Source organism: Cajanus cajan, chromosome 3, assembly GCF_000230855.2.
Source record: "Cajanus cajan strain Asha chromosome 3, NIPB_CcT2T_4, whole genome shotgun sequence".
Classification (NCBI taxonomy): Eukaryota; Viridiplantae; Streptophyta; class Magnoliopsida; order Fabales; family Fabaceae; genus Cajanus; species Cajanus cajan.
In genome coordinates, this window is record NC_138519.1 from 20,321,089 (window position 1) to 20,336,289 (window position 15,201).

Genomic DNA, 15,201 nt, shown 5'->3' on the forward strand with positions numbered 1-15,201 from the left:
TTAATAAAAATTTATAAAATGCTGTTTTTTTTTTTGAAAAATGGATTATTTTTATATATCTAAGAATTTAAAATTTATTATTATTTTTCAAATAGTTTTTTTTCTTTAAAAATATGTTATCAAATTATTACTAAATTTCTCAAGATCTTTTCTCTTCCAACTTCATATATTGTAACACACCCTTATTTTTTTTAAAAAAATTATATAATAACATTCGTAATTATTAAATCTTATTTTGTGATTTTTGATTAAATATGTATTTTTTTAGAGATTAAAGGCTAGAAAGTCGGTTTTTGGAAAATAGGAAACTGACGTCTGAGTAAAAATAAGAATTTGAACTTTTGTTTTTATGAGTCTAATTATCTTCCAAGAGTCAATAGGGTTTTGTGACTAAATTTTTCTTAATACTTTCTTTTTTCATCAATTTGTCTCTTTGTAATTCTTGTGTTGTTACGAAAAGAGGAGTAAGGATTTTAAAGAATTTTTATTTTGTACTCTTGCCTTCACATGAGTATTTTCTAGGTAAAGGAGGGAGTAAAAGTGTTTCATTCATGGATGTGATTCAAATTATGGATAGCAACAAGAATTTGTCCTTTATGATTGAATATATATTTATTTTGTTGGATGAATTATGAACATGCTAAATCAATCTATTTGTATTTGATTTGTTACAATTTGATTGGATTATCTAGTAATTGTTGGTTTGTTGAGATATATTGTATGTTTAGATTAATTAGTAGTAATTAGGGTGTGCTTGATATTTAATTTGAGATTATTGGGGTTGTAATTTGAATTGATTGAATGCGACATATGATTATTATTAATAGATCGAAATGACTTTGTTTTGTGTGGAGAAAAAAATGATAGAATTGGATACTTTGAGAAAGTGTGGAAGTGAAAACTCCAAATATGTGATTTTTGTGAGTTTGTGTTGAGCATAAGATTATCACACTAACTGAGAGACTCCCAGAAGTGAAGGGTTTACCACTATTTCTTTGGTGCTACTAAGTAAGACAAGGATCTTGCTAAGTGTGTAGATACAAAGAGCATACGTATTTACAATGCTAAGGGTGAGTGTGCTTACACAGAGTGATGGAGCCACAAAAATTGACCCAAAATGGATGCTAAGCAAGTACTATTCTTAGTAAGTGTCATTTTTACATAAGATTTCTACAAGATTGAGCATTAAGTGATAGACAATTTCTAAGCCCCATAAGTATAACAAGTTCTAGTAGTTTTGATGCTAAGTGCAAGTTGGTTCACACTAAACATAAGTCACAAAGATCAACTCTTGCTCTCTATCCCTTTGGCACTAAGTGGGTCAGGGATACTTCACACTAAACATGAGCCCTTTGGTAGGTGAGTTGTATATGAATTGAGAATTGGAATGAAATTTAGTCTTATTTATTATATGTTGTGGAGAAAAGAAAGACATTAGAAGAGAGTTGAATAGTGTCAATAAAAAAACTCAATACTTTTTGAAACAACGAAGTAGTATCAAGACTTTAAGGATGTAGGCAAAGAGTTATGAGTAAATAAATCACAATATTTTTATACTGATTTTTCGCAACCATTGAGATTGTGTCCAGTTCTTGGTTGAACCCATCAAGTTTCACTATCTTTGTAAAGATACAAGTAGTCTTTCACTAGCCACTTTTTGTTCAACCTAAGTATTCTTTGACTTGCCTCTTCAAGCAACTACCAAAGTATTCTTTGAATAATGAAGTCTCTTTAAGCTTCAACAACCAAGTATTCTTTACTACAAAGACTCTTTAGGCTTCAAACTATAACATTGTTAAAGTTGGAAAATTACTTATTTTCTTGTCTTACTTATAAGACGTGATACAACCAACTTAAGTTTAGAGGTTTACAAAAAGAGTGAAATGAATTTTTAATAATGTTGTTATTTCTCTTTCTTGTTTTAGTCTTCAAGTTTCTTTATATAGGTAATTCATGATGATGATTGTTGCAAATACTTGAGTTTCTCTTACAAGCTTGCTTTGTCTTTCTTCATCTTCCTTCCTTGTAGAATAAAGTGTTTGTTGGTGTATTTAAATGTATTTCTCCAAATTTTCACTTCTTATCTGATTAAGGAGGCTATTTATCACCTTTGAGGTAAAAATTAGGAGGAATTGTTGCATGTGTAAATAAAAATTAATTTTATCTAAGACTTTGCATACTTCAAGATATATGCTTGTCCTTTCTTTGACAAAAAGTAAATCTCTGTTCCTTTTTGAAGTTCAAGTACCAAAGAAACTTTTATTCCTTTGATATGTTAAGGAATAACATAAACAAAGATGATTTAGTTATCAAATATCATAAATAATATATTTAATATATTCGTTTTAAACAAAAAAAGTGGTTCATTTAAAAGATTACATATCATCGTAACCAAACATCTATTTACTTTCATCTCTCTATGCAACCAAAAAAATCATTTCTTTAACAAATTTTTTTAAGTCTATTAACATTAAAACTTATATTTTGAAGGATTCAAAATCGTCGTTTGATCTAACACATGTGTAATTGAGAATTGAGAATAATAAAGATACAAGACCAAAGATTTAAGACTTGGACATGAGTTAATGAGACTATAAAGATCATTTTGAGACATTATCATTTTTAATATATCTATAACCTTAATAAAAATAACACATTGATTTGGTGTCCACTTTTTTTTTTTTTTTTTTAACTTCTTTATCCTTAAATATTTTTTTTATGATTTATGTCCAAATTTGTAATTATAGTTTTTCAACTAGCCCTTCTTTTTGAGTTACTAATCTTTTAAATGTTATCAGATAGTTAAGGGAGGAAATCTTAGCCATGCGTCGGATGAGAGAACAAGATGTCGAGGAACTCTCAACCCTTAGATAGGAAAATGTTGAGTTGAGAAGTCAAAATCCAACATGGAATCCCTCGGGAAAAATGCAAGAAGAAACCTCTTACCTTGACCCCCTACTCAGAGTTTGGAATGTACCAATCAGGTCTTGAGACCTTTGGTCTTGTGAGAATCTTCTCATCCTTTTCCATGTCCAAACCTTTTGGGCACCACATCTGATAGTCCGTCAGGGCCCTACCGACACCCCTTCACCAAAAAAACCTTGGAAGTTCCCCTCTTAGAAAATTGGAAAAACCTCCCACTAGAAAAGCACGATGGCTTGTCTGACCTAGATGAACACTTTGACGTGTATCTCACCCAAGTCACATTGTCAACTCAAGACAATTATGCCCTTTATCACATTTTCCTTACCTCTCTAAAGGGTAAGGTGCTTAACTAGTTTACATAGCTACCACCATGCTTTGTCGATTACTTTAATGATTTGGCTAATACCTTCATGATTTAGTTTGCTATGAGTAAGCCTTATCAGAAAACCTCCCTAACCCTTGCCAATATCCAACGTGGAAGCAAGGGATCGCTTTGGACTTTCATGGATTGGTTTAACAAGGTAACTATGGAGACCAGAAATTTAATTCTCGTAGTAGCCATGGATCGACTCATCATGACACTAAAAGAAGGGCCATTCGTGGATAGCCTATGCAAGAAGCCTCCCCATACATGAATGACTTAAGACAGAGGGTCGAGAAGTATATGCAAATGGAGGAGATGGTGAAAATTCATAGCCAGGCTAGATTTGAAACACAACATTCCAAAAAGAAGAGAGATCTCCCAACTATGGGAAAAAGGTCAAGGTTGGTAGCAATGGCCCACCTCAAGGCCTAAGAGGTATACGAGTTATACTCCCTTTAACACAAGTCGAGTCAGAGTATTAGAACAGACACTCATTTTGAAAGTGCTGACGATGCCAAACTGTGCTAACATGCCCCTTCAGGCTGATTCCTCTAAAACATGTTAGTACCATAGGAATCACAGACACTCAACCAAGGAATTCACTACACTAAGGGACAAAATTGAAGATCTCATCAAGCAAGGAAACCTCAAGAGTTGCATTCTCCATCAACAACCTTCTCATAGTCATTCTCAAATAAATCACAAAGAAGAAGATCGGGGGCATAACAATGATTAAAGAGAGCATGATCTCAGTCGCTCTAGGGAAAGGAGAGATGACATCTAAACTAAGACTTGGGATTTGCCAAGAAGGGTTATAAACACTATAGCTAGAGGGCTCCTTAGTGGAGGCGCAACATCACCAACCTAAAATGGATACTTGTGGGCTGTTAAAATCGTACACATGGTAGAAACTAAGAGGTTGCCAAGGATGTTGGCAATCACATTCACTAACAGAGATTTCCAAGGTTTGGATTTAAAGTAAGATGACCCAATGGTGATTAGTGTGGAAATTAGCAACTGTATCATCTAAGAAGCTCTTATTGACCAGGGCAACTTAGTTGATATTCTATACTGAAATACTTTTAAGCAAATGGATATTCCCAAGATCGACTCCCTACCTTACAGCGAACCACTAGTTGGGTTCTTGAGGGAAAGGGTCACAACTCTGGAGGGCATAGACCTCAACACTTGTTTAGTGAATAACCAGGTAGAGTCGTGAACAATTAAAGTCAAGTAAATAGTGGTGCATGCTAACACGTTGTATAACATATCATTAGGATGATTATTAATCAACACATTGCCATTATCTCCATGCCTCATGTAGTTATGAAATTACCTTACCAAAATAGGGGATGTAGTTAACTTCCTTTTTAACTCTTGAAAACTTGCCTTACAAGCGTTCGTCCAGACAAAAGGCTGATCTTTCTTTGTCAACTGGGTCAATGACTTCACTATCTAAGAGAACCCTTTATGAATTGCTAATAGTAACCCACCAACCCCATAAAGCTTTGAATCTCAATAACAGTCTGAGGTCGTTTCCATTGTAGCACCATTTCAACCTTAGTCGAGTCCATTACAACTCCTTCAAAGGAAATTACATAACCCAAAAATCCCACCTTCTCCAGCCAAAACTCACACTTAGAGAGTTTGGCAAACATCTCAGGATCTCCAACACCAATCTCAAATGCTCCTTGTGTTCCTCCTTAGAACCAGAATAGATGAGAATGTAGTCTACGAAAACAACAACAAACTTATTCAAAAATGGTCTAAAGATTCGGTTCATGTACTCCATGAAAATCGTAGGGGCATTTGTCATACCAAAAAACATTACCATATACTCGTAGTGCCCATACCTAGTTTTGAAGACGGTCTTGGATATGTCGTTATCCTTCACTCTAATTTGGTGGTAACTTAGCCTCAGGTCGATCTTAGAGAACACAAACGCTTCCCTTAGTTGATTCATTAAGTCATCTATTCAGGGTAGAGGATATATGTTCGTAATGGTTAACTTGTTCAATTGCCGGTAGTCCACACATAACCTTGAACTGCCATTTTTCTTCTTAACTAACAAAACTGGAGCACCCCACGGAGACACACTTGGTCTAATCATCTATTTCTCTAAGAGTTCTTCCACTTACTTATTCAATTCTACTATCTTTGCTAGATCCATTCAATATGGAGCGATTGATATTGGCCTTGAACCTAGCACCAGATCAATACCAAACTTCACATTTTTATTGTCATTTTTTTATTTCTAAAGAATAATTTATTCATGTATTGCATGAGTACATATTAATTTCAAATAAACTAGTTTTTACTTTAAAAAATGAATTCCATTTTTTATTTAGCCAAATTTAAACCATGGTGAGTTTAACTTGCCTAACTATTTTTTTATAAAGAAATATAACTATTTTTCATTAATTTAAAATAAATTGGTTTTTACTAAAAAAAATGAATTCTATTTTTTATTTAGCTAAATTTAAACCATGGTGAGCTTCACTTGTCTCATTGGATCAATTTTTACAAAGATAAAATGATATTTTTCAGTCATGACTCCATATCTAAGGCAGGGATTGAATTTTGATCCTTAGCTAAAGAGTACAAAGGTCAAATCACTCAAGTTAATGACTTCTGATACACGTATACATATATATATATATATATTCTATTATATTTTATTTTCACTTCATTTTTTCTTTTCTTTTCCTATTACATTGTTAATATATATGTTTTTCTTTTTATGAGTTTCTTTCTTCTACCTTAATCCCACGGTCCATGTTTATTTTTTTTCTTTTAAAAAAATAAGGCATTAAAGAAAAAGTAAAGATAGTAAAAGATATTTTCAACCTTAAATTTGGATCGAGTATTAATTAGAGTTGACCATGTGATGATAACAATTAAATGTCTATGTGAACTAGTATTAATTGAGTTATTCATCAATTATTTAGAGTTTTTTTTATAAGCATGTTATTGTTATATACTATTTATAGATTTTGTTGATGATTAAACTCTATAAAAAGATTTGACTGACCATTTTTAGCAGGAATTTCCTTTCTAATCATGTTTTTTTTCATACATAAGACTCAAATATGAGACTTACTTAAGAGAATTGAGTCTAGTATCACTCAAACTAACTACTTGTTGGTTCGATTATTTAGAGTTGACTTGATAAAATGATGAATCAATTTTATCTGTTTAATTAACCAAGTTTTAAGCATGTAACTGTATATTCTTTTAATCCATCATATTACAATGACAATGGTTTAAACCTAAGACTCAATGTATATTATCCCAACCTTTCTACCACTAGGTCGACCGTGTTTTATGAATGGTATTTAAATAAGTAAAATTAAAATTTTGTAAAAAATACCATTTATAAAAAACTTTTATATAATCTATTTTTAATTTCATGTTTTATAAGTAATACAAATATTTTTATTTGTAGATTATTATATAACATTATAACATTTATTAATATTAAATTAATAAAATTAAAAATAGTTTGATGGAGTTTTTTTATAAAAACAAAAAATAGTTAGCTTTTGATCAATACAAAAACTAATTAAATTACAAATGAATTAAACAAACAAAATTCAAGTTTTATTATATTTGGTTAAAATATTTTTCTTATTCTATGTGAAATGAAAGTTTTAATTTTGATGTTTGCAAAACATTTTCCTTGTTTTTCATTCTTTTAAATTTTAAATTTATTATTTATTAATTATTTTCAAAATTATTGCTTTAATTCATATTATTTTTTAACTATTTAAATATTTATCTTAAGGTTAAGTGATTATGGCATGTGACACTCAATTTATGATAACATGTCAATATGTGACACCTCTGAAAGTTATAAGATGATCTAAGTGGTATAAGGGAGAGACATAGGACTAGAGTCATAAGGAGAGACTAGTTCAAATCCTTAACTAACATAATTCATTAATTATTACCTTTGTTGGTAAAAAAATGCGATACCTCTAAAAAAAATTATATATTTTTTAAAATAAATATTATTTATTTATTTATCTCTATATAAACAAAAATAATAACTTTAAAATTCTAAAAAAATAAAAGAAAAAATATTTTACAAGAACTAAAATTAAAATTCATTTATTTTTAAGAGCCGAAAATAATAGTTATTAATTTAAAGAGATGAAAAAATAAAAATATAATGATGAACATCAAAACCCTTATTTTACATAAAACAATAAATATATTTAAGTGATTCCATTCTATCAAATTAAGTTCAAGTTCTTAAAAAAGTGTATTAAATTTGTGGAGGCAGTTACATACAGGTGCAGTGATGTGAGTGGTGAGTTGGCGTTGGCATGCCATGGAAAAGCCATGTCACTAACCATTGAATCACAATGGGACCCATTTTGAATGATGGCACATGAATATCTCCATCATCACCATCACATGATGAGGTCATCATTCATTCCGATTCCGCGAGTACAACTCCCAGCGCGTGATTCTCTTTTTTACACATTCAACAGTCAACCACACAAAAAAGCGGCTTTTCCTTCTCAACTCAACTGAACACAAACCACATTACTCACTAATAGATAATAATCAAATTTATCTCTCTTTAATTGCATGTTATTATTATAAAAAAGAAATAGTGTAACAAAAAGATAATCATGTTATTAATATAAAAAATAAATTTTAAGATACTTTTTATTATTTGTATTAATTATGTATCATTTATATATGCAGGTTAATGTATCTAATTTAATTTATATGCAGTAAAAATATAAAGTTTTTTTATATTGTTCGTTAACTAGAAATTATTATAACTTATATTTTAGAGTAATTATCAAAATAAAATATTATTTTTAATTAAAAAGGAACATCTATACTATTTATAATGATATATATTGTTTTGCTATTAAAATATTAATTTGTACATTTTTTATTAAAAACATATTTTAACATAAATTAATACTTAAATTTTTTTTTGATTTGATATTATATATATATTTTTTAAAAGGAGCAATTTTATTTAAGTTAAATACAATTAATATATGATAAAATTTTTCTTTAAAAAATTTAACATAATTATATATTTAAACTATGAATATGAAATCACGTATTAAACTAAAATAATTTCCCACAAATTCATCATAGTGATAGCTAAAAATAACTTGTTTTTTTAACATAGTCAAAACTAATTAAGACTGGTCTTACTTCAATTTAATATCTTAAAACTGATTCTACTAAAATTAATGTTATTCAACCATGAAATAAACAAACCCTAAATTGGGTCAGTTACTTATGATCCGATTAAGATTTAACCTTGGTCAATAAATGATAGTTGAACCATGGTTAAAAGACAACCACATCACTTGGACTTGGAACTTTGAAGCATCCAAAACAAATGAAAACATGGAAGGAGTGCAGGTAAAGTTGGGTTGGACAATGTTGATAGTAACTATTTGATATGATGATTGAACCAATTTGGCCCTCTGACACAAGTCATCATTAACTCTATGCCTATTTACTCTTTCTCTATCCATCTATCTCTTTCACCACACTCCTCATAGTATCTATCTATATATATTATTTATCTCTTTCTATCCTTTTATTGTTCTGCAAAAAGCTACTGCCACCAAAGCCTACCCCATTTTGCTCTTCCCTTTCACACACTCCAAACTCCAACAGAACTCTAACTTTGGTGAGAAGGGAAAAAAAAAAAAAAAGCAACAATGGATGAAAAAGATGATGATGGGTTGAGTTTAGGGTTGAGTTTGAGGCTGGGGTGTGGAGAAAATGAAAATAGTCATCATTCTTTCAACATGCACAACCCTCCTCAATCGGTTTCAAACCAAAGAGCTTCTTTCAATAACTTGTTCCATTTTCATGGTAATTTTTTTTTTATCTCTCCATTTTTCTAATGTTTTTTTACATTCAATTGTTCACGCCTTTTACTTGTTCCATTTTCATGGTATGTTCTTTTTATTTATTTAATTTTCATTCAATTTGTCATGGTATTAACTTGTTCCATTTCCATGGCTTTTAGATTCCTCCGAATGTTTATTTATTTATCCACATGAAGAAAAATCACTTCTTTCTTATTTTTAAACATTTTTGGTTTTTCTCATTTTTCTCTTCATGCTACGATCGAAGAACACAACCCTTATATTTTTCGTTTCATACATTTCTGGCTCAAACTAACCAATTTCCCATTTTGGACGAAAATCATGCATTGAGGAACACGTTTTTTTGGAATTTTTTTTACTAGAAAATATTTTGTTGCTACCAAACTCAGCACGAGGAATGCGAATATATATATATATATATATATATATATATATATATATATATATATATATTAATTTATGGATTAAATCTTATTTTGTATTTGGAAACATCCTTCAATTTTTAATTTTTATGTTAATTACGCGTTTCCCCCCGACTCACGTGCGTCTCACGTGGCAGATCGGAGCTCCGAAATGTGTTCGCTCCTCCGTGGAATAGACGTGAACGTGGCGCCGCCACTGTCGTCAACGGAGGCGCCGCCGGCGTGCGACGACGAGAACGGCGTTTCGTCGCCGAACAGCACTATATCGAGCATCAGCGGGAAGCGGAGCGAGAGAGAGGTCAACGGAGACGAGAACGAGAGGGAGTCGTGTTCTCGCGGCGGCGGAAGCGACCAAGACGACGGTGACAACGACGGCGACACTTCGAGGAAGAAGCTGAGGTTGTCGAAGGAACAGGCATTGGTGCTTGAAGAAACATTCAAGGAACACAACACCTTGAACCCGGTGAGTTAAGGGTTGGGTAATGGCATTTGTGTAATTTCAACCGCAATGAAGGGCATTTTAGGAATTTCGTTTTGTTTTGAGCTTGTTGTCATTTAGTGCTTATGTTAAAGTCAAGGTTTTAAATGCTTTTTAGGAATTTCGTTTTGTTTCGAGCTTGTTGTCATTTAATTCTTTTGTCAAAGTCAAGGTTTTAAATTGCTATTTTGAATGCAAATTTGTTGTGGTTCTTGTTGTTACTGGAAATTGTGAGTGAATGTGGCCATACTTGTGGTTGTGACTTGTGATGATCCAAAAACTGAATGCCTTACTTTGTGGCTGACAATGAGATCACCTGAAAATTGAATACCTTACTTTCCTGTTGAAATTTTGGTCATTTGAAAACCGAACATCTTACTTTCGGGTTGAAAACATCTTACTTTGTGGCCAAAATTGTGGTCATTTGGAACCAAACACCCAACTTTGCGGCCGGTGGCCATGTTTTAAGCCTGAGTAAATTCTTCAAACAAATGAAAACAATACTTATTTTAGCTCACTTTCTCCTAATTTTATATAATTTTACTTTAATGTCCCATTTTGCAAAAACTCATTTAAGCTTTTCTGTTGAGTTTAGTTTCTATTGAGTGTTTGTATAAAAAAAATTCATGGTTAATCAATGAGAAATCATATGATGTGATGAGGATGACTTTTAAGGTTATTATTGTAATAATAAAAAAGTCAGTATACCATATACGGCAGTGTATGATTAGATGCTAGTGTAAAATTACTTTACATTGTTGGTGTGTTGATTACTACCTCTTTTATTTTGTACATAATAACAATAAAAACATGAATAAATAATGTGTATGGTGGATTGATAGTGTAAAATGTTTTTACATAGTTATCCAATCACAAATTGTCTTGTGCGTATGAAAAATTTGTTAGACCTTTACAATAATTAGCCTGAAAGTCATACTTCTCATAATTTCTTATTGGTTTATAGTGTAAATTTAGACTAACATGCATAGATATTTTTACTCTATGTTTATAATTTCAGCTACTAAAGCAAACTACGTTAATTATTTTTAGATTTGTATGAGGTTTATTCTAAATTGTATATTTATATGTGTTTTGCAAGTATAATTCAATGCTGGCATTTAGTCTCAAGTTACTATTATTATATATGTAGAAACAAAAGCAAGCTTTGGCAAAGCAGTTGAATCTGAGGCCTAGACAGGTGGAGGTGTGGTTTCAAAATAGAAGAGCAAGGTGAGTGAGGTTTCTCAAAATTGGCATTTTTGTACATAATCATTATTATGTAATAAATATTGTGCTGTGGCATTGTTTATTGTCCTTTAAGTTTCTGTAACATATATGCCCCACTATGTTTTTATCTATTTGGAAGGATTTGTTGTTCCTCATCAATGTCACTCTTCTTGAAAACTTCAAGCATAGCTCCAACATCAATAATTGGATTTGACCCATTTGAGAGTGATCAATAAGTAATAACACAACTTTCGTGAGACATGAAAACATATAAAGTTGTAGATGATTTAGATGAAAAATTTGAAATAAAAACATGGTCACACATGCATATGCTTGGGCCCATGCACACACAAACATGTAGTATGATGATGAATTTTGAAGTCAAAATTTGGAATCTTTGGTGGTTCATTCAATTTTTATGAGTTAATAGAAGAGCTTAAATTTCTAACATTACAATGATAAATTGATCAATGGCAAAAAAAAAAAAAAAAAACTGATGCGGTTTTGTTGTTGTGTTGTGTGTCATGAGATGTGTTACTTTGTCTTCCATTGTGTAATGAAAGAAGAAAGTGATGTCAATGTTGTCTTGGATTTAATCAATGCAGGACCAAGTTGAAGCAAACTGAAGTGGATTGTGAATACTGGAAGAGGTACTGTGAGAATCTAACTGAAGAGAATAGGAGGTTGCAAAAGGAAGTGCAAGAGCTTAGGGCATTGAAGTTATCACCACAGCTCTACATGCACATGAACCCTCCCACCACTCTTACAATGTGCCCTTCATGTGAGCGAGTTGCCGTCTCATCTGCATCCCCTTCCTCATCGGCCATCACACCCTCTGACCCGCCAGTGGCAAATCGCAACCCATTCGGCCCTGCTGTCCAGCGGCCGGTGCCTGTCAACCCCTGGGCGGCAATGTCAATTCGACGTCATGCCCCGCCATGATTGATCACTCTTATGGTCATGGTCCTGGCAGTAGTGTAAAAGTTCAGGATGGAATTAAGTTACATATTAGTTGCACTAGACAGAAATGAACCAATGAAATAGGAATCTTATGTGTTGGTTTTACTTGCTAGAACTTTATGTCACAGTTTGGGAAATTCTACTTGCGCCTCCTTTTTTCTGGAAATTAGTTTTTGGAATGTAAAAAGTGAAAATTGGGGATTGTGAAAAAAAGAAAGAAAAAAAAAGGGAGTGCAATTAGAATTTCCTTCATGGTTATTAACTCTAATTGTCTTGGCTTATTTTATTTTGGGCCTAGATAGCACATGTTTTGGTGAACTTTAGGATGTGTAAAGTTTGGAAATGTTAAAAGTAGTTAGTATTTTGATATGTTGAATAGTTTTTGTTAACCTTGGAAAGATTGAAAAGGGGATGGAATGTGGTTTTATTTTATTGTGTTTTGTTTCCTTTAGATAGGGTTTGTGATGCCACATGGTGAGAAAAGGTGGTGAGTGTGGTCTCAATTAGAAATGATTTTGTCTCTCTTTTGTTCTCTCTTTTGGTCTAATATGGTTGGACATGGGGTTGAGTGAGTCAGACTGTGGGACACAACTTTGGCTGCTTGTGAAGTTGATTCTCCTTAAGATGTGGATTTCCAATACCATTTGACACATGAAGTGATGGTGAATGTGAGTGGTTTGCACTTGCATCATCACGTGTGCCTTTGAAAGTAAAGTTTTTCAAAGGCAGCATGGGCCACATGCCCCATCGTAGCATATTGGAACATTGGCCAATGATGTTTTTAAGCGTCTCTTTTCTGGAAATGGGTGATTCTTGCTTTATATTTTTCATTATCAAATTTTTTGGTGGATAAAATCTATGGAGAGGGAATTTCACGGTAACAGATGTTACAGCGACATGGGTAAACTTGTTCTTTTAAGAGGTTGCTTTTAGCATGAATTGAGCCAAAGAGTTTCTTGTGCCCCTTTGTATTTTATGAAATTTGTATGCAAAGAGTTTATCTATGTGCCATGTGCTGTGTTATTTGATCTACTAACATCCCTTCAACTATTTTTTGCTTTTTATGGTTACTTTGGTTTCACTTTATTTTCTTTCTAACTCATTTTTACTTTTTTGGGTTTCACTTTAATTTCTTTCTGACTCATATTAGCTCATTTGTAAAAATAAAAAACCAAGGAGTTCCTTCCAGGTACTTATGAACATTCGCATTTTTGTTACACTAAAGTGTATAGATAGAATTTGCATTTCTTCTTCAACAACAAAAAAATATCGCATTTCACGTTACAACCTGTTGATTTTTATAAAATAAAAAAAAATACAACTGACTATTTTTTAAGTAAGAATAAGAAAAAACTTCCAAATTTTATATCCAAAAGTCGTGAAAAATGAAAGCCCAGCGAAGTTTTGCACTCGCGTGTTGTATATTTGTATTCTTTCTAAAACAAAGTAACAATGTTTTATACTATTTAAGCAAATGTTGTAGTAATGGTGAAAGCATATTTTCATTTTCTATTCCTTCGAGTTTCTAAATTATATTTATAATATGTACCAGATACATAAGTAATTTCCTCATTTTAATTCTCTTTCTAAGTTATCATATTCTTACCTATACCTTTTATAATACATTTAATAGTCTTCAAATATATCTGTCCGAGGAGGAGAAAGAAGATACTTATAAAAGATACTCCAATGTTCAAGTTAGTCTTCAGGACCAGATAAAAGAATAACAATTAATCAACTAATAATGTAAAAATACCTTTTTATTTCTCTAAACATCATTATTTATACTAATCTTATTGAGTTTGGGTTCATAGGATAAACTTATTAACGATTATTATAACATTTTTAATAATTCTTTAGATTTTATTAATCACCGAAACATACCAAGAAGTCATCGACTTTTAATCTTTGGTATATAATTAATTTTACACTATTAAATATATATATATATATATATATATATCATACTAATTTTGCCTTCTTTTGAAGTGATATAAATTTGTTGTTTTTTTTTTCATGCGAAAGAAAACAAAAGAAGATTACAAGAGACTGTCTTTCAATAGAAGGGTAGATATGCTTTGTAAAGGATGTTCCCAATCGTTATTAGTGTTACGTTTTGCACAGAAGTCAGGCTGGTTTAAAGTATTATCTAGCGTAATCTAAAATAAATTGATACCTTAAAAGAAAAAAATGAATTTAAAAATTAATAAATAATTTAATAGTTAAAAGAAAATTATTTGAACAAAAATATAGTCAAAGAATGAATTTAAAATTAAATAACTTACAATATTGATTTAAAATACTTAGAGAGCAAAATTAAAAAGTTGGAAACATGAAAATTTGAAATTTCTGATGTGTATCTAAAATCAAACTATATATGCATTTAACATTAAAAAGGCTCAGTTATAATTATATTAAATATACACCATTGAAAGATTAATCCGTAGTTTTGATTGAGCGATACTTTACCAAAAAACTTAAATATACACCATTGATAAGGAGTTGGTCTAGTCGAAGAACTTAGTCTTCCACAATGTGATGAACAAATACTTGAATCCTTACTAAGAGAATCGTCCATACTTAGTATTTGATTGTGTTCGAACAAGGATTAATTAAATTAAATTACGAACAAAAGAAAAAAAAAAGTCAAATTAAACTAATGTTAAAAATTTACAAGAAAAACCTTTCATTCATAAGTTTTATGTCACTTGATCTACATTGAAGAATACTAGTAACATTTTATTTTATCAAAGGTTCATTAATTGAAAATAGCCAACGACCCTTGCAAAGCACATGATGCTTAGAAAGAACAACAAATCCAAAATATTTTAGTAATCTTAAACTTAACACTACAAACACAATAAAACATAGTGTTTTCACATACTTCACTTACAAAGAAACCTTGATAGAGTCTTGGGCTTTTCTGTAAGTTTTTTTTTGTGTGGA

At 31.2% G+C, this 15,201-nt stretch overlaps 1 protein-coding gene across 1 annotated transcript; it reads left to right on the plus strand.

Moving 5' to 3' along the window:
- The first annotated feature begins 8,682 nt into the window (after nucleotides 1–8,682).
- On the plus strand, nucleotides 8,683–12,682 carry HAT3 (homeobox-leucine zipper protein 3). The gene is made up of 4 exons (XM_020347064.3): nucleotides 8,683–9,151; nucleotides 9,728–10,053; nucleotides 11,219–11,298; nucleotides 11,901–12,682. Exons 1-4 carry the CDS (start codon nucleotides 8,995–8,997, stop codon nucleotides 12,235–12,237), a joined length of 900 nt encoding a protein of 299 aa, XP_020202653.2. The 5' UTR covers nucleotides 8,683–8,994; the 3' UTR covers nucleotides 12,238–12,682.
- The last annotated feature ends 2,519 nt before the right edge of the window (nucleotides 12,683–15,201 follow it).

Coding starts and splice junctions, on each gene's coding strand:
- HAT3 (XM_020347064.3), top strand. CDS start 8,995: ATGGATGAAAAAGATGATGATGGGTTGAGTTTAGGGTTGAGTTTGAGG. Junction 9,152..9,727: donor TAACTTGTTCCATTTTCATG/GTAATTTTTTTT, acceptor CTCACGTGGCAG/ATCGGAGCTCCGAAATGTGT. Junction 11,299..11,900: donor TTTCAAAATAGAAGAGCAAG/GTGAGTGAGGTT, acceptor TAATCAATGCAG/GACCAAGTTGAAGCAAACTG.